Source organism: Orycteropus afer, unplaced genomic scaffold (genome assembly GCF_000298275.1).
Source record: "Orycteropus afer afer isolate SDZICR_OR568_19922 unplaced genomic scaffold, OryAfe1.0 scaffold00018, whole genome shotgun sequence".
Lineage (NCBI taxonomy): Eukaryota > Metazoa > Chordata > Mammalia > Tubulidentata > Orycteropodidae > Orycteropus > Orycteropus afer.
The window spans coordinates 928,867-948,234 of record NW_006921605.1 but is presented as its reverse complement, the minus strand read 5'-3'; the positions used below and the strand labels follow the sequence as shown (position 1 = coordinate 948,234).

The window sequence follows — 19,368 nt, the reverse complement described above, 5'->3', positions numbered from 1 at the left end:
CACAAGGACAGACTCACACACAAGCACAGATACACACATGACACACAGATGCTCACACAAGGCACACACAGACACACACAGATACACACAAGGAGACACCCAGACAGACTCACACAGGCAAAATAAATACACATATCCAGACGCACACACAGGCACACACAGATACACATATCATTACACATATATGCTCACACAAGGCACACACAGACACACACACATGGAGAAAACACAAACCCATACCTAGGCAACACAGATACACACATCCAGACACACTCACAGATACACAGATGCACACACATTGACACACACAGACACTCACACCCAGTCACACAGGGACACACACAGAGATACACATGTACACACAGACAGGAGCACACCCCCCCGAGCACACTGGCCATCGCAGCATGCTACCACACTTCATCTCGCCTTACCGCTCCCTCTCTGGCCTCGGGGACCCCCCTTGGCACTGTACCTTCAAACCTCCGGTGGCTATCGTAGTCCTCGGAGCAGGGCACCTCAATGAACCTGCCTGGCAGGACCTCGCCACGGCGGGCCAACACCTCAGTGATGCCATCGTCACCCCCCATATGGCTCCAGAGCAGGAGCATGGCAAGCACAGCGCAGGCCCCCAGCACAGCGGTCTTCAGCCCCCTCTTCGGGGCCTCCAGCTGGGCCCGGTCCTTCTTGGTGCTGAGGAAGGACACAGGCAAAGCTGTCACCCCGCGGCAGTGGATGCCAAGACCTACCTGCACCCTCGATTCTCACAGTGCAGGGGTCTCTTACACAGACCTCTCATTGAGGGGCCTTTGTGTCCTCAGCACATGCTTGAGCAGCGTGTGTGTGTGTGTGTGTGTGTGTATGTATGCAAGAAGCACCCATATGTGCCCAGAGACACATGCACACATGGGTACATGCTGGTAGTGTGGAAGCATGCAGTCGGGGCAGTCTCCTCCATGGCTGTTGGCCCCAAGGGTGCCCACACTCTGTGTTTTGTGGAGTGCTGGGCAGCAGGGGCAGGGGGAGCTACAGCGGCATCTGCCCCATAGGCTTGTGGGATGGCTCAGTTCCCAGCCCTTGTTCTCGGGCCTGCCCGCAGCCCCCGTCGGCGATCCGGAGGCACCAAATCCTTGGACTGTACTCTCCCGTTCAACCCAGAGCAGCCGTTCCTGCAACAGGCGAGCCCAGAGCTGTGCACGTCCCAATGGCCATAGAGCTAGGAGGACTACACAGCAGGGTTCTCCACACTGGGCGTTGGGCGGGGACGAGATGGGGGGCCTGCAGGTTCCCCTGCTCAGTCATCCTGGGAATCGACGGCTCTCGGCTACCTAGACACTAAGTGCTCTTGTCTGTGCTAGTCACAGAGGGGTCCACGTTCGAACAGTAGGACACCCCCCCCCCATTGACTGGAGTGCGAATGAAGTTCGAGGGAATGCCTAGGCCACGGGCTCGCAGCCTCCCAGTCCACCACCTGTCCCAGCACAACGCCCGCTGGATCGCCCGTCATTCCGGGACCTTAACCGCTGGAGGGCTACCAGCTGGAGTGCCCGGGACCACGTGGACAGCTGGCCTGAGGGGCAGGCTGCTGGAGGCCACGCCCACAAGTCCACCGCGCCCCGCCCTGCCTCCGCAAGGCCACGCCCACACCGTTGAGCAGCCCTTACTCCTCCTGGTCAGGCCCTTCCTCTCAAGGCCGCGCTGCCCCGCCTTTTGTGGTCAGGCCCCTCCCCCAAGGCCACGCCCACACCGTTCCGCCGCCAGGCCCCGCCCGCCGCCGCTGCTGCCGCCCGCCGCCCTACGCGCGCTGCCCACCACTTGCTCGGCCGCCGCCGCTCCGCCGTCCCGCTCCCCTCGGGGGCCTTGGGCGCGCCCCTCCGTTGGGGCGCCATCGGGCCAGGCTCTGGACGCAGGGACTGACCGCCGCGACAGGTGGCGCGAGGAGAGCGCGGTGTGGGGACGTGGGAGCGACGCACTCGGCCGTCGGCGCGGGGACTGGTGGCCAGACCCGAGCAATCGACGGCCGAGCGGCCGAGCGGCGGGGCGCGGCGCGGCGCGGCGGAGCGCCTCCCGGTGGCAAACCCGTGGATGCCTGCGCTGGTCTCGGGCCTGCAGGTGGGTCCGGAACCCTGCCGAGCCAAGCCTCTGATCTGTGCCCGCCCCGCTCCGCGGCCTCCTCCGCAGCGCGCGGCCCCACCGCAGCCCCGGACCGCCTCCTGGCTCCAGCCGCACCCAGTGGGCCGCGACTCAGCGGCCTCAGTGTCTGATTCTTCGTCAGCCTGACATTGGAAACAAGGACTGTTTGGAACACAAGCCCTGCCGTATGGTCGGGGTTCAGTTAGGCTGACTTCCTGACCTCCTGCTTTGTGCGCGCCCGTGACCTCAACTAGCGATCCCTTCCCTCCAGTAGACATGATCTTGACCTGCACTGCTCAAGATGAAGATTCTTGATCAGGGAGTTAACGCTGAAGTTGATTCAGGCTTCCAACTCGTGGCAACCACCAGCGACGACAATTCAGGATTAAGTCTGAAGCAGGTGAATGAATGATTGATAAAGAAAACTTAGATTCATTGGTCCAAAAAAGAGATCTACTCAACAGTGTTGTTACTGCAAAAGTAACTGTCCAATCGGCTGCCACTCAGACTCCTGGGTGCCCCTGGGAACTGGCTTGAACCAGCAGCAACTCCAGGACTGCCAGTTAGTCTGAGAAGACAGGAACAGGGACCAAAATCCTTGAAGTAACTTAATTTCTGGTTACCTCATGCAAGAGAGTCTAGAGGTAAGGAATTGTCACATCACAAAGTTGAGCACCGACTTTGTTTCTCGTCTTTTCAATTTCCAGGAACGTGTGTGGGTAAAACAGTTCTGAGTGTCTTTTGCAGGTGAGCTGTGTGTGTTCTCCTTTGACCTCAGAGGCAGGGAACCGATCCAGGACTTTCTCTCTGAATGTGAGAGGAGCAGTGGGGTGCACACCACACCTCTGCATATTTTCCAGCTCAAAACTGTTCCTTGTAAATCTGTCTCTTGGAAACGAGCTTTCGGTTGTAAGATTTAAAGCTGTGAAGTTGTGAAAGCACCCCTGTTTCTCGGTAGCTTTTCAGAACACCTTTCCACCCCTCACCTGTTAACGGAGGTGTTGGTTGCCTTGTGAATCATGTAGTTCAGATTGCTCGTATACAATTCCTTATTAAAAATCAGAATGTCAGCATGTTTCAGTGTTCAGCTGCTAACTGCAAGATCAGCGGTTCAAACCCACCAGCTGCTCTGTGGGAAAAACCTGACGTTCTGCTCTCATTTAGATTTCAGCCTAGAAGGAGGAAGACACAGAGATGTACACAAGAGGTGTAGACAACAAAGATAAACCCTTTTGCATACACAATCACAATTACATATCACTGCATTGTCAGTGATAACAAACATTGATCTACGGATAAATAGGTGGGTAGACAGGCTGAATGATCAGGTATGTCTAGGCAAAAGAGAACCTACCCATGACCATATATAAGGTTGGCAGACGATGTTTCTATGTGCTTATCTGTATGTGCTGTAAGAATGTCCAAATATGTAATAGAGCTAATGAGGGGCAAAATTATGATTACTTCTTGGCCACAGCCAACCACTCTGAGGGCGTGAGTAGTTGGACCTGTGGGCTTGGGACCATGGTCGCAGGAGACGTCAAGCTCACTTAGCATAACATACCGTACAAAAACATTGTTTTACATCCCACCTTGTGAGTAGTGACTGGGAGGTCTTAAAAGCTTGCAGGCGGCAATCTAGATGCAACAATGGGTCTCTCCCAACCAGAACAAAGAAGAATGAAGAAAACCAAAGACCCATGGAAACAGTTAGTCCAGGGGACTGGGGGACCAATGGACCATGTGATCCTCAGCCCATATGACCGTGAGGCCAGAAAAACTAGATAGTGCCCGGCTACCACTGTTAGCCACTTGGAAAGGGATCAGTGCAGGAGATCCTAGATAGAGTGGAAGAACAATGTAGAACAAAACTCAGAATCACTTAAAAAAAGACCAGGTTTGCTGGTCTGATAGAGCCAGGTAGGACTCCTGAGACTATGGCCCCCAGTTACCCTTCAGGTCTGGACCTGAACTCACTCCTGTGGCTTCCAGCCAAACAAAAGACAGGCATTTGGTCGATACACTCCTTAGGGCAATCAGTCAGTCATGGGAGAAGAGAAAGGCAGTGTTTGCACAGGGAGACAGCTGGAGTGGGGGCAGGAAGGCCTGGGAAGGAGGGACACAGAAGAGGTAACTACAGGGAGGAAGTGAGAAGAGAGCTGTTACACTGTGGGGACTGCAGTCATTGTGAAACAAAATGTGTCTGAACTGCTGGATGGAAAATGAATTTCCTCTGTAAACTTTCACCCAAATTAACTTAAAAAAAAAAGATTTAAGCCTGGAAAACCCTATGGGGCATTTCTGCTCTGTCTTAGAGGGTTGCCGAGTTGGCGTCGACAGCACACAACAACAGCACTGTAAGTCCCTGGGTGACACAGATAGCTGTGCTCGACCCCTAACCTGAAGGTTGGCAGTGTGAACCCCCCAATGGCACCAAAGGAAAAAGGCCTGGTAATGAGCTTCCCTAAAGATTACAGCCACGAAAACCCTGTGATGTAACACGTGTGTCAGGATGCGCGACACGGCGCTGGGTCTGGGTGTGCTGCTGTACTCTGTTACATGTCCTTAAGGCCATCTGCACTTCCTCACACAGAATGAGTAGTTTGAATTATTGAGCTGAATCGATGGCAGATTGACAGGGATTTTTTTCCTTTTCCGATCTAATGCTTTCTGCTTTTATAATAAACAGAAGAAAATAAGATTTTGCTGTTTCCCAGCTGCTCCATCATCATAAAGACATTCTCTTTGATTTAATGTAAACTTTTGTCAGCTTTGATATACTTGTGGTGTGTTCATTTTTTAAATTTTTATTGTCTGATTTTAAATCCTAGGCAGTTTTCTCTGACCTAAAAGCAAATTGTGCCTTTTTTTTTTTTTTTTCCTGCCTTATAGCCAAGTTGGCTTGAGTTCTAGAAATACAGATTAATTTTGATGCTACCCAAATGAAAATAAAATTGAGGGTCAATGTTCTGCAGAAAATTCCTGTTGGGGGCCTGATGCAAAGTGCTCAGGGCTGTGTCTAACAGTTTTCACTGGTGGAATACAGATTCTTTAAGAAGCTATTTGAAATAGGAAATTAGTTTGTGGCCATTTATGTTATTATAGATTATAGCCATCTTAGAAGGAAATTCTGCTGTTTATTTTAGGGGCAAATCATAACTAAATGGCAGAGGTTACTATGTTTGTATGTGGAAAGAGATTTCTCAGTTCATTATCATTTTAGGAAAACAAGTTTCCTCCTAGTTAATAAAATGAAACTGGCTAATATCAGAACTAAAACAGAAAGTGTAAGGGGAAGAGCAAAAAGGAGAAGCTGCTGCCCCTATTCATGACTTTCAGTTTCCCCTCTAGGAGGAAGCGCCCAGACAAGAGGTCTTTGGTATAGGAGTTTACAGAGAAGAGGGACATGTCAGGCCCTTCACTGTTCAGCATGCGGATAGTTCATTTGGACCTTAAAGGAGCACCACCAAAGATCTCGTACCTCTCGGAGGTAAGGAAGGATTCATTTCACCTCTAGAGAATCACTTCTTGCCTCGGGTTCAGACTGCAAAGTTGTGAGGATGTTTTGAAGAATCCCATACATAGAATACAGCCATGGAGATCTGGGTTGGGGCAAGGTGGTAGCAGGCACACAGATTTTTGATGTCCCTAAATCCCTTCACAAAAACAGCAACCAGGGTAGCAAAGGAAAAATAAAAATAAAAAAAAAAAAAAAACAGAAAGAAACCCACAACATTTTCAACAAAGCCAGGTGCCAGGGAGTCCCCATGAATGCAAGTGGGTGGTGCCACACTACACGCAGTTAAAGTGTGATTAACAGCTGGGCAACAGGTGGTGGAAGAGAGAGAAAGTGCAGAGATCACAAGACATAGAAGATAGCTAGGAAAACCAGCGCTTCCCAATGCCGGACCTTCCTTAGTGCCTATTCAGTTTTGTGCTTCTTGTACTTTAGTCTTCATTTCTGAAGTTTTTATCTTTTTATTTATAAAAAAATAGTTTGAAAAACTGGGGAAAGATTCACAGGCTGTAATGGAGGGTGAGTGCAGAAAGACCCAACAAAGGGTGCTGCGTAGGCCCGAGGCCTCAAAGCTCTTAAAAGTCCCTGATAGAAACTCCCTTTCAGAGGACAAGCCCCACAGTGAGCACAAAATTTTGGGAAGAGAATCCACATTAAGTTGGGCAAGAACACTAAGAATAAGGAGAGAGAAATGTGAGCTACTGCAGGAAAAGCTCTAGGGGGCCAATAGGAAAAACTGCTATAGACATAGAGTCTATGATTTCTGATATTTCCTGGTAACAATAGAGAATGGAGTCCTAGGACTGCCCCATCTCTATCCCAAATATAAGAGCATGTTCTTAGAAAGAAAAGAAAATGCATCTCATTTTAAAATGGCAACAGAAAAGGATTGTAGTTAAACTCCATGCAAAGAGATTATAAGAAAAAAAAAGGATAATGATATAAGTAGCATTGTCACAGGAAGGTGCACCAGGAACATGGGACTACAGGGCAGATGAAATGGTACTATATTTCAAAACAAGATAAGAAACATTAGGAAAAATAGCTGTGAAAAACAGCACAAAAAGGAAGTAAAAAAATCTCAGAAATGTGATAACAGCAGGAGGGTATGAAAATAGTGCTGATGGAACTCAGAAACAAAATTTTTTTTTTTATAAATAAAAAGATAAAAATTTCAGAAATGAAGACTAAAGTATAAGAAGTACAAAACTGAAGAAGGTCCAATATTGGGAAGCAAATAACTAAAAGGAGGGGGAAAAAAATGAAGACATGGAAAAAAAAGAAAAAAGCATTGTGACAAATTGATAGCTTTTGAAGACTGGCAAAGAAAGCCCAGCTTAAGTATAACTGGAGTCCTTATTTTAGTTCTCTGTTGCTGTATGGCAGACCATCCCAAACTTAAGAGTGTTAAGATACTTCTTCCTGTTTCTGTGGCTGCTCTGACCTGGCTCCCTCACGTGGTTGGAGGCTCTGTGGCCAGAAATGCCTGATGGTCCAAGATGGCCTTACTGCGTGTCTGGCAGCCAGCTTCCTTTCAGCATGGTGGCCCCAGGGTAGTGTTGCAAGAGAGGAAGGGCACAAGCTGCAGAACATGTTTAGGTCTGAAGAACTAGGGCCTCTCAACTCATGCTGGGTCACTCTACCACTTCCTACCGATAAAGCAAGTCCCAAGGTCAGCCCAGATCAAAGGGTCGGGGATTGACTCTCCCTCTTGGTGGTCAAAGCTGCACAGTTTCATGGGGGCAGTGGTCCTTAAAGAAGAGAGCCAGAGCAAGCATGACAGAGCTGTGTGAAAAAAACCTGAGAAAGACTTCTCTGAAATAAGAGAATATTTGAATCTGAATATTGAAAGGACATGTCATAAACCTGGGAGATTTTATCTAGAATAATATGCATCATCACATTCTCTGCTAAACATATCAGACTTAGACAATGAAAAATGAAAAACAAAAAGTCTGTTAGGCGTCCAGGAGAAAGCCTAAGTCATTTACAAGGGAAAGAAAGGTTGTCATCGACATTTTGACAGCAATATTGCATGACAGATGATAAGAGAGTAAATTATTTAAAATAGTGAAAAATAAAAGGGAATCCAGAAGTTGATATCCAATCACGTTGGCCTTAAGTATAAAACCCACAGGCCAGCTATTATAACCTCCAAGAACTGAGAACTCACTAAAGAACAAGCTTCAGATAACCAGAGAAGACTGAAGAAGCTCTCCAAAATGTCCACACCCACATTTATGGAGACAGAAAGACGGGAGACAGACCAGAGGATTGACTGGTGGGGTGGTGTCCCTGGCAGGTCTCATCTTTATACTGTTCGGTGTCCTTCCTGCAACACTGTGCAATAAGAGCTGAGCAGGAAGATGTCTCCACTGTGCACACACTCACTGCACCACTGCATTCACGTGGCCCCTGCTTCCTAACATCCTCTGGTCTTCTCCCCAGATTTTTCCTCTGTTCCGCGCCCTGGGTGCCAACGCCCTTCTCGTTGAGTATGAAGACATGTTTCCCTACGAGGGCCACCTCAAGCTGCTCAGGGCCCAGCATGCATACAGGTATCTCCATGATAAACACCTTCAGAGAAGGCAGTGGGCTTCAGGGTATGGGCGGGGCGGCAACCTGGAGCCCTGTGTAAGACAGCCAGAAGTCAGCAATGCCGGGAACATTGCTTTTCTGTCTTTTCAAATACATTTCTTTTTTCATAAAAATAAAACATGTTCAGTGATAGAAATTTGGAAACATTTAGAAAAGAAAAATCAGCATCCGTGATGACCATACCACAGGAACAGCTGGGACTCCCATTGAGGGGTCTCCCAGTCTTTCCCTGTGGATGGGACCTTCACTGAGCATGCTCTGGGAGTGATGATGGGGGCAGGGGTGCTGCCCTTTTGGCCACAGTCAGGCTCTTCAGCAGGGAAAGTGACAGAGGGGGAGAGGATCAGCATCAGCAGGATCAGAAGTACTGTGACAGCAGTGCTGTAACTTTTTGGGTCTCCACGTAAATCAGTAACCAATAGCTCAGAAGGAAAATGGGCCAAGAAGCTTACCTGGCAGCCCCTCAGAGAAGAAGTGGGAATGGCCAGTAAGCATGAGAGGGGGTTCAACCCATCAGTTATCACAGAGGCTGGAACAACAGTGAGATGCCATTGTTGGTACCTACTTGGTGAAGGATTGAGAGAAGACACAAACCTGCTTGTGGTGGGACTGTGCAGTGGTGGAGCTGTTCCGGGGACAGAGTGGCTCTGCACTGCAGCTCTTCGGAGTGCACCCAGCCACGTACGTGCAGGTGGGAGAGGAGACGGTGCAGAGCGGTCTCAGCCGCTGTGCCGCGATGAGCGGGGGCCTCACTTTCTTTACACTGCTCCATTTCTCTGTCATGAACGTGTGTTTCTTTAAAGTGAAGAAGGTACTCGGGTCCCTTTGAAACTTGATATATTCAAGGTGAAGATAGAATTCATACTTGTTGTTGTTATCATGTGCCGTCAAGTCGGACCTGACTCATAGCGACCCCTCCTTGGGTTTCTGAGGCAGTATCACTACGGAAGTAGATTGCCCCATCTTCCTTCCGAGGAGTGGCTGGTGGGTTTGAACCACCAGCCTTCTGGTTAGCAGTCAAGTGCCTTAGGCACTATGCTACCAGAGCTCCCAGAATTCATACAATGAATAAGAAATTACTAGAACTACTTAGCTCACAAGATGCTTCCAACACAGAAACTAGCAATCATGTTTTAAGTTGTGATGAATTCATAAATAACTCGAGAGACCTTGTGAAAAATCAGGCAGTGGGCGGGGCAGTGGGCCCTCCCAGGATGGAGCCGGGGCCACGTGAACAAGCAGTTTGGCCTGGAGGGGGCAGGGGCATGTCCATGGCATCTTCCCACAGTGTCCCTGAGGCTGGTGGTGGTGGTGGTGTTATGTGCCATTGAGTCGTCTCTGACTCATGGCGATCCCTCCATGGGTTTCCAAGGCGGTATCTCTACGGAAGTAGATTGCCCAACCTTCCTTCCAAGGAGTGGGTGGTAGGTTTGAACCACCAGCCTTCTGGTTAGCAGTCAGGTGCCTTAGGCACTATGCCACCAGAGCTCCTCCCTGAGGGTGGAGGAGGGGGGATTTCCACAACCCCTTGCAGATGGGGATGCACCTCTCCCAAGGGTTACATCACTCAGTAGAATCTTCAAAGTAGCACACAGGTCTGCAGTTTCAGCCCTACTCTCCACTCTCTCCCAGAAAAGGGTCAGCAGACTTCCTGTGAAGCGCCAAGTAGTAAATACTACAGGCTGCATGGACCGTTCAGCCTCTGTTGCAACCATTCTGTCTGCCCTTGTGGCACTAAGGCAGATTCGTAAATTACAGGGCAGGCCTGAAGCCAATAAAACTTGATTTGTAGACACTGCAGTTAGAATTTCATAGCCTTTTTTTCTAACCATGTTAAAATGTGAAAACCACTGTGGTGAGTGAATAGCAATCAACTGGGCTGGATTTGTACCTGGGCCGGGTGTGCCACCCTGCTCTAGAATCTGATGCCTTGTCTAGCCCAGTTTCTATGAAATACAGATGACTAGTATAGTTTGGGTTAGAATAGTCAGTCAAAAACCAAGTTGCCAGAGGACAAGGCAGAGAACTGCTTTTCCAAATTCTAGCATGGTTGCCCTTCCTGGGACCTTTAGTGTCCGCTTGACCTCTGTGGAAGTAGCTTCACGGCCCCTGGGAAGGCCCTTGGGAAGGAGTATGTTGGCCTGGGGAAGTGTGAACAGAGCTGTGCTGGGGACATTGGTGGGAATTCCTTTGGGTAACTTTTGTCTCTCCAAACCAAAAACACATACCTGGCTGATGTCAAGCTGATTCCAACTCACAGCGCCCCTAGAGGACAGAGTGGAACTGCCCCACTGGGTTTCCTAGGCTGTCAGTCTTCATGGAAGCAGATTGCATCATCTTTCTCACGTGGAGCAGCTGGTGGCTTCTAACTGCCGACCCTTTGGTTAGCAGCCAAGTGCTTAACCGCTGCACCACCAGGGCTCCTTTGTGTCTCTCAGCCCCTCAGAGATCAGAGAGATCCTGTACCTGGCTAGACAGAATGAGCTGGAGGTGATCCCCTTGGTGCAGACGTTTGGGCACATGGAGGTAAGTGGGGGAGGGATGTTCCTGTACTCAGTCTGGCCAGCTCAGGGCTACAGGGTAGGGCTGACAGGGTCTGATGGGGCCCAGGCATCCCCAGGGCTGGGCTGGCAGGGAGCAGCTTGGAACAGCACGGAGCTGCAGGTCAGAGAGCAGAGGGACAGGCAGGTCAGAGAGCAGAGGGACAGGCAGGGAGGGGACAGTGGGGTTCCGCTGGCCTGTGAGGGGCAGGGATGGGCTGGGGCCGGGGTATTTTCTTTTTAATTGTTCACAACATATCGTGTGACATAAAATGCAGTATCAAGAAAAGGCATTTTCCATCTTCTGTATTTCCCTGTCTGATCTTCGGCTGCGGCCTGTGTACCTTGACGTAGTTCCCTTTCTCACCACAACTCTGTGTCTTCTCATTTCTTATTGACACTATGTTTCCAGACTCCATTCTTTTAGCATCTGTGGGGTTGGTCTGACACTGTCAGGGATGGTGCCTGGGATGTCCATTGTGTGGGACTGTTTGTTTTTGTTCTCTAGGCATCTCTTATTGTCTTGTTTAGTGAGCATATAGTCAAATGGGCTGTTTTGTCGTCTGGTTCTGTGCATTTTTACACACGTGATTGGCGTGACAACCACCACAGCCAGGGCACTGAGGAGCTCCTCACTCTGCCCTTGGCAGCCACGTCTGCAGCCGCACTTGTGTTTGCTGCCACAATGGTCTCCTTGTGGATGTCACGTGAGTGGTGTTGTGCCCAGTGTAACCATGCCAGCATTCGTGGAGGACCACCACTGTTTGCCTTGGCACCTGTGTCAGCCACCTTGTGGTGCTGGACTGTTGGTTAGTGAGTTGCCTGAATTTGATCTGTGTCATCTGTCTCCTCTTCAGTCTGTGGCCACTCACGTCTCTGCTCTTCATTCTTAGTTTTGTCTGGTAGCCCAGCTTCCTAAGGGTCAGCCTTCTGTCTTCATAGTTAGTGGTCAGCCAAGACTGGCCAAGGTTGTGCTCAGCACCTCATGCCTGACAGGCCTCCAGCCTCTGCCCCTGGCCTGTGTGGGTCAGGGCACTCGGAGTCAGTCAGGTTGGAGGCTCTGCTGGCCTTCTCAGGCCTCCCCACATGTGCGTGTCCTCTGTCAGCCATGGGTGTGAGGGAGGAGTGTGAGTAGCGCTCTGGAGCACTCTCACTTGCAGGCCCCCCAGCAGATTTCTGTGGGGTTACCACTCACCCCAGTGGGGCTGTGCCATTGCGCTGGCAGAATGTGTCCAGTTTTTAAGTTGTTTTGGGGAAAAGACACCACTGTAGCCCAGTCTGCCCAGCCTGTAATTCTGAGTATGACAGAACCTGTGTTCCCACAGCCTTGTCACTTGGCCCAGTTAGGATGTGTAAAATGGTGGCAGTACTGACAGGAGCCTTGTCTGAACCTGTCTAACTTCAGGTGGGACAGTGCAACTCAAGATCAGCCTTGATCAAGGGGGGGATCAGACAGACCTCCACCTGCAACCGTTTCACCATTTCTGACACCAGCCATCCCTCCCCTGGCACTTTCTCCCTCTCTTCAGGGTTCAATAATACATTGCAACAGTCACACAACCCAACAGACAGTACTTCCAGTTAAGTGACTCATTAACGAACAAGATACAACTTGGGATCAGGCCCAAGAAGCATGTAGGCAGGCTCCCCCTTCCGTGCAGGATGGCGCCCTCAGCTGCTCTTGGCTGCGCAGTCCTCCCCTCAGCCCCGAGACAGGTCTCTTCTCACCCCTGCTGTCTGTCAGCACTGGCTCTGCCACTGGGCCCCTTCTGGGCATGTCATTGTTTTCACTGTTACAGCTCTTCTAGGATGTCTCTCTCTCCCAGCTCTTCTAGGACGTCCCCTGCTTTGTCTCTCTCTCCCAGCTCTTTCCCTCTTCTCTCATCTTTCTCCCTTTTGGTGCTTCTTGTTACATCCCTTCCTGCTTCTTTCTGTCTGAAAAACTCCTATGGGGCTGACTGCTTATATACACAAATTCCTTGTCAATTTCAAGGCACGATGCTCCTTCCCAGCTGAGCCATTAACTGACCCTGTTGGTAGGCCACAGATACTTCATTTGCATAGTAGGCCATAGTCACTTCGTTGGCATAATCTATCAGCCAGTCCCTGCAAGATGCATACCAATCACAGAGCAGGCTGCAGCCCAGGACCAGACAAAAAGTGTCAAACCAAGTTGTTTGCAGCTTACCCAGCAAATGTCAGTCAACCTGTACTAAAGTAACAGACCCTCTAGTGTAGAAAACTAGGGCTTACGGGAAGGTCTCTCAAGCTGTTTATCTGAAGAACTACAGCAAAAGGCCACAGAAAGGAATTCATTCACGACAGGATTGGAAGGTGAAGGAGGGTCACTGACAGGCCAATGACATTACTCAGAACCCTGCTAGGAGCAAGTTCTGGAGGGTACTGATGGACTTGGTGCCTCAGTGCTCAGCTGGGCTGCAGCTGGGAGGAACGAACAACACAGGTTGTATAGGCCAGGAGCAGAGTGGATCAAAGACTCACCCTGCCTCATGTGGAGGCAGAGCCAGGAGCTGAGACGGGCTTCTCGGCCTTGACCTTGTTAAGGGCTTGTCATCTGGGGATGGAGGAATGGGCGAAGGCGTCTGGCCCTCTCCGTCTCCCTCCTCTGACTGCTCTCTCCACAGTTCGTGCTAAAGCATGATGCATTCTCTCATCTCCGGGAAGTGGCACTCTTCCCCAACACCCTGAACCCCCACAAGGCAGAATCGCTGGCGCTGGTCACAGCCATGGTCGACCAGGTCATGGAGCTGCATGGCGGAACCCGGTGGCTGCACATTGGCTGTGATGAGGTGGGTCCCTCTCCCCTCATCCTGCACTTCCTCCTCTCGGCTCACAGGGGGTGCTCTCCCCACCCTCTGCAACATTGTCTACCTCAGTGGGCCTTTTCCCGGGCCAAGCCGCCCAGCTACCAGAGATAAAGACAGGTTTGCCTTTGCCAAGGAGATGGCCCCATTTAGGGAGCCCAGGCATCAATATTCGTTCTAATTGCTGTCTCCGGGGTGGAGGGGGCCGGGCAGGTTCTGGGAAAAGCAGGCCCCAGAGGCCCCTCTTGGGATGGGCTGTCCCGGGCCCCTTGGCACAGCCAGTCCTCAGTGATGGCACATTCAGGCATGTGGGACCTGCCAGTGGATGTGGGTTTGAGTCCGTTGCATCCTTCCAGCTGAACAAGGTACAGTGGGGGTGGTGGCAGGGTGGAGATGGTACTTTACCCTTGAAGCCCTGGCTGGGAAAAGTGGTTTCAGGGGCACCCAAGATGCATCCCCACCCCAGGGGGCAGCCCACCTCTGACTCCTCTGCATCACCAGCTCAACTCCTATTACAGACAGGTCTGGGGAAGGTCACACCAGCCGAGACCAGGGCTGGGGAGTGGTGACAGGGCCTGTGCAGGGACAGTGCTGACACGTTAGCCCCAGACAGACCTTCTCTTCCAAGGAAATCTGTTTTGTATATGGTGAAATACACGTGACGTACAGTGAGCCATCGTAACTGTTTTAAAGTACACCACTCAGTGGCAGTTAGAATGGTCCTGGTGTTTGCATCCATAGCCTCTGTCTGGTTCCAGAGCCCTCTCGTCACCCCAACAAAAACCGCTCTGTCAGCCGTCACTGGTGCCACCCACCCACTGCCTGGAGTTCCTGTCTGCTTGCTGCCCACATGTTTGCCTGTTGTCTCTTGTGTAGGGTTCATTCCGTATGTGGCCTTCACATCAGGCTCATCCACGTGGCTTCTCTTGGCAGAATGACAGACAGTCCATTGTGTGGATACACCACATTCTGTCTGTCCTGTCACCTGTTGGTGGACAGTTGAGCCGTTGCCATGTTTTGCCTGTGAACATCCACGGGCAGTCCCGAGGGGAAGCTGAGGTCCACGCCCCACGGCAGGCCACTGGTGGAGTGAGCTTCCGAGGCCCGACCGCCACCGCTGGGGGGGGGTCTCTCAGTTGCTGTTCCTCCCTCCAGGTCTACTACCTTGGGGAGGGGGAGGCCTCAAGACAGTGGCTGCAGCAGGAGCAGAACAGCAAAGCCAAACTCTGCCTGTCCCACATGACGGCCGTGGCCGGCCACGTGCTCGCCCACCAGCCCACCACGACACCCCTGGTGTGGGACGACATGCTACGAGACATGCCTGAGGACCTTCTCCAAGGTTGGACCCAAAGCGGGCCGAGCCAGGGCAGGGGAGGGCGAACGGAGCCGAGCTCAGCTGCTAGACCTCATGCTTCCAGGGAGAACAAGTAAACTTTCCGGAAGCTCTCAGCTCTAGGCATCCCTGGCAGACCCTGCTGCTTTCCAGACGTCCCTGTACAGGCATTACCGGGTTTAAGACCATGCCCACAAAAGCTGTTTCTAGTGTCTAGTGCCAGCACAGGTGAGCCCTGAGAACAGGCAGGAGGGCTTGGGGAGAAGGGCTGAGGGCACAGGGTGTCCGGTGCTTGCTCTGGCTGACACAGCCTCAGGCAGATGAACCAGGTGGCGGGGCAAGCAGCCCATCTCCATCCCCGGGCCTGCACTCAGCTGGGCACCCCCGCCAGGACCCACGTTGGTGCTCCAACACCTGCCCCAGTGAACACAGTCCATGTGAGGGGCACTGTTTCAGGCCTGGCACCCAAAGTCCTCCAGCAGCCCACCTGGGCACTGCCCACCCACCAGGCGAGACCCTAAAGTGCTGCTGTCCTAGCTGTCCACCGGCAGTTGTTCAGAGCTAATTAAAATGAAACCAGCGACTTGCTCGTGCAGCCTCTGCAGTGGGCACCAAGACACAGCATGTCTTCACCCTCGTGGACCTGTCCCCTAGACAGTGCCATCTGGGTCGGACCTCCAGGCTGTGGAAGAACCCTGGGGGTGCAGTAGACAAGCACTTGACTGGCTTCCTCGGCAGTTCAAACCCACCAGCCACTCAGTGGGAGAAAGGCGCGGTTCTGTTCTGCCTTGTAGTGTTACTAATGAGTTGGAATCCAGCAGCAGTGGGTTTTTTTTTTTTTTTTTTTCTCATTCGAATCCCTTTTTTTTTCCCTTACTTCTGTTTGCCTTATCTCAGTGGGTTTTTTTTTTTTTTTTTTAAGTTGAGGGGAGTCGTTTCAAAAGCAGGCCTCAGTTTGTGCAAGCGGGTTATCGCCCAGAGCAGCACAGTGTTGTCAGGAAGTGGGATCCATGTGGACGGTATAGTCTCCTGGGCCCTGGGACAACATGGCCTCCGTGTTCCTACAGAGTCGGGTTTACCACAGCTGGTGGAGCCAGTGCTCTGGGACTACGGGGCTGACCTAGACATCCACGGCAAGGGTCAGTACAGCAACCACATGGCGGCTGCACTGCTGGTGCTGGCCGGGGTACCGCAAGGGCTTGGCTGATCTGGACACAATGTGGATGGTCATCAAAGGACGTGGTGCAGTCTGCTCCCTGCTTTGCCCCTGCACCCTGGCCTCCCTGAGGACGGACCCCTTGGCCAGATCTTGCTGCCCAGTTGTCCCCCAGGCCTTCCCTCCTCACATTCTCAGGAGGATGTAAATGGGATGGTTTTCACACTGCAAGAACTCCCTCTAAAGGAGGCCCCACCCCTTGGAGCTAGACCCTGTGGCTGTCCACCTGTGTATGGATGGATGTGTTAGCAGGGGCTCCCAGACTGTTACACCTCGTTTTCTCCCCTCAGTCGTCCTTATGGAAAAGTTCCAGAAGTGTGGTTTTCCCCGGCTGTGGGCTGCAAGTGCATTCAAGGGCGCCACCGGGCCACACCAAGCGCTGACCCCCATTGAGCACCACCTCCGGAACCACCTGCAGTGGCTGTGGGTGGCGCAGGCTGGACCAGCCGGACTGCTGCAAGGCATTGTGCTGACTGGCTGGCAGAGGTTGGAGCCTCACCCCATAGGACATGCAGAGGGGATTCTGGGTTTGGAGGGCAGAGAGGTCCTCCTGAGACCTGGAACAGGGTGGGGGTCCCTGTGTCAGGCTGAGCCCTCTTTGGGCCGCAGGTATGACCACTTTGCGGTGCTGTGCGAGCTGCTGCCTGTTGGGATCCCGTCGCTGGCCATCTGTCTGCAGTCATTGCTACGTGGTACGGCCCCTACAATACGAGATGTGAGCAGACACGAGCCAACGGCCCCTCACTCGTCTGGGCTGTGGTCCTCTCCTTGGGGAGCTGGAGCAAAACATGCCCCTAGGAGCACGTGGGCGGCTCAGCCCTGTCCACCTGGGTGCCAGTCCCACCACAAAGGGCCCAGGTTATCCGGGCCATGGGGCTGTGGCGAAGCCCTTCCATAAGGTCTGTTGGCTGCAGGAGGCTTCAGCCAAGAGGTGAAGGACAGGGTGGAGAGCTGCCTCGGGGTCGCAAGCCTGGACACAACCGACTTTACCAGGTACTCCCCTCACTCCACAAACCGCAACCCCTCCCTCGGACCACCGTTCTCACCCCCTCTCTCGCAGGGAGGGCACCGGCTGCTTCCCTGGCAGCGACATCCTCGCCCTTGTCACACAAGTCAGCCTCCACCTGCGAAGCTCCGTGGAGGCCCTGCTGGATGGGAACAGGTGAGCCACCGCCATCCCCACCACCTGCTCAGGTGGAGCAGCACCTCCACATTGCTTCCCCGGTGCCTTCTGGGTCACCTAGGTGGGTACCAGGCCCAGTGGGCATGTGTGTGGTTTGCCCAGGTACGTGACAGGCTGGTTCAGCCCCTACCACCGCAGGCGGAAGGTCGTCCACCCCGTCATGGTGCAACACATGCAGCCCGACGTGCTCAGGTAACGGCTTCTGTGGGCGCAGCCCCACTGCCCTCAGGAAGCGTGGTTCCCGCAGGCAGCACCCCTCATGGGGAGTGGCTCCTGAGGGTACCGACCTCATAGGGCGTGGCTCCCTCAGACTGGCCTCGCAGGGCATGGTTCCTTCAGGCACCGCCCTGCCCTCCCACTGGCACTGCAGTGAACTAGAACAGGTGTCGGCCGGTCAGCTGGATCCCCCAGGTGAACGGACACCCTCCACACCGAGTGGGGGTGCCGTAGCTTAGGTGCCCTTCTGGCGTTAAGAGTCAGAGGATGAGGCTGCCTGGCGGCCAGACACTTCCACCGCGCAGCATGGGCAGGGGCAGCCGAGACTGGGCTGAGACTCCCAGTGTTCCTGCCAGCGCTGCGCGAGGTGTCAGGCAGCTGCAGAGGCCGCGAGCTCACGGCTGCGTGTCGTCGCAGCCTCCTGGCCCGGTGGGGAGCCCTCGTGCCTGAGCTGGAGGCCGCCCTGCAGCGCGTCTTCTACCCCGACGCCGTGGAGGAGTGGCTGGAGGAGAACGTGCGCCCCAGCCTACAGAGGCTGCAGGACCTGGCCCAGGACCTCGCCGAGGCCACCGCCAGCCCCACGGCCTAGCAGAGCCTTTGAGCACCCGAGGGGCCCTCCACTCTTGTGGCCTGATCTGGGGGCACAGAGGCACGTGGCTGAAGCCGACCCCGCACCCAGCAGCGTATCGGGCCGTGCGCCTGTGGAGCCGCTGGGCGGCTCGGCCAGGCCCATCCAGAGCCATACGCCGTGGCTCTTTTGGAATTCTTGGAATAAAAAAGGTGGAAGGTAGAAATCACGTGAATGCATGTTTGAGAACTGTCTTATGACCCCCCGGTTTTACGCTTGGCTTTCAGTCCAGGCCTTCAGATGGCTCCCCTATGGCAGCGAGAAACCCTTTCCCATCAGGAGCCCAGAAATGTGCATCCTCTCCTGTGGCAAGGGGACACGGGGGAGCACCTCCCTCCCCTATTGTGGGGTGTCTTCCAGCCGCAGGATGACGCACCAGACTGGTCACAGAATTTTACGCTTTTTAGAAGAAAATTTCAAAGCCACCCATTCCAAAGAACTGAGGTGGCACTGCACCTCGGTCAGGGCCTTGTGGCACCAACACCAGGAGCAGGAGGCCCCAGCTCTGAGCCAGGGCAGACATGTCACCCAGTAATAAAGGGGGGCATCTGGGGGACCCCTGGGCTCAAGGAGAGGACTCTCAGCCCCAGAACCCATGCCCCATGGAGAGGCAGCTGAGCAGAAGCTTGGCCCAACCCCCAGACCCCTCTGCTGTTTAAGACAACCTGGAAATCTGCGTTTTCACGTCTCAGCTCCTGGTTTCCAGTCCCCTTAAATTTCAAACGCAGACCACTCTCCTCACCAAGCAGCTCAGGGTGGCGTGGAAGGCTGTGCCATGACTCACGGGCCCGCCACAGTCCTGCAGTGCTGTGGCTCAGGGTGCCGATGGCACCAGCTGGGGGCTCTGCTGCCCTGCCCCGACGGCATCGGCCCCAGCAGCAGCAGGTCCGTCTCGGCAGGCGCCTCACAGGGAGGCCAGGGTCCAGCCCAAAAGGGTGTGCTGTGTGGTAGGGCAGGCTGCACTGCAGTGTCCACGTCCACCGGAGATCTGGCTCAGCCAGCGCCGCACCCCATCCAGATGCCTGCCTGGCTGCTCACCGGCTGCAGAGCTCCAGCCCCTGACCCGGGGCTGCTCAGGGCAGCTGGGCAGTCACTCAAGGCCCTGCCGCCGACCACCCCGCTTCAAGGTTGTGAGACTTTGATTTCATCAGGAGAGCTGAGCCCAGGCCTCTCGACAGCCTG

The 19,368-nt window shown here is 53.3% G+C and overlaps 2 protein-coding genes across 2 annotated transcripts in view; one reads left to right on the top strand and one right to left on the bottom strand.

The window, feature by feature from the left end:
• Window positions 1–1,886, bottom strand: part of OGFOD3 (2-oxoglutarate and iron dependent oxygenase domain containing 3) — a 30,968-nt gene extending 29,082 nt beyond the window's left edge. The window contains exons 1-2 of the mRNA XM_007959792.1: window positions 1,813–1,886; window positions 473–690 (exon numbers count right to left, since the gene is read on the bottom strand). Coding sequence (XP_007957983.1) covers window positions 473–690; window positions 1,813–1,886 — 292 coding nt within the window. The remainder of the gene's footprint in view (window positions 1–472; window positions 691–1,812) is intronic.
• A 3,650-nt stretch (window positions 1,887–5,536) lies between these two features.
• Window positions 5,537–18,147, top strand: HEXD (hexosaminidase D). Its single transcript, XM_007959791.1, has 12 exons — window positions 5,537–5,620; window positions 8,096–8,205; window positions 10,684–10,771; window positions 13,431–13,595; window positions 14,766–14,949; window positions 16,011–16,082; window positions 16,450–16,645; window positions 16,769–16,851; window positions 17,074–17,152; window positions 17,220–17,321; window positions 17,445–17,534; window positions 17,976–18,147. The coding sequence occupies exons 1-12, from the start codon at window positions 5,537–5,539 to the stop codon at window positions 18,145–18,147; spliced, it is 1,425 nt and encodes a 474-aa protein (XP_007957982.1).
• The last annotated feature ends 1,221 nt before the right edge of the window (window positions 18,148–19,368 follow it).

Coding starts and splice junctions, on each gene's coding strand:
- HEXD (XM_007959791.1), top strand. CDS start 5,537: ATGTCAGGCCCTTCACTGTTCAGCATGCGGATAGTTCATTTGGACCTT. Junction 5,621..8,095: donor AGATCTCGTACCTCTCGGAG/GTAAGGAAGGAT, acceptor TCTTCTCCCCAG/ATTTTTCCTCTGTTCCGCGC. Junction 16,083..16,449: donor CCTAGACATCCACGGCAAGG/GTCAGTACAGCA, acceptor TTCTCCCCTCAG/TCGTCCTTATGGAAAAGTTC.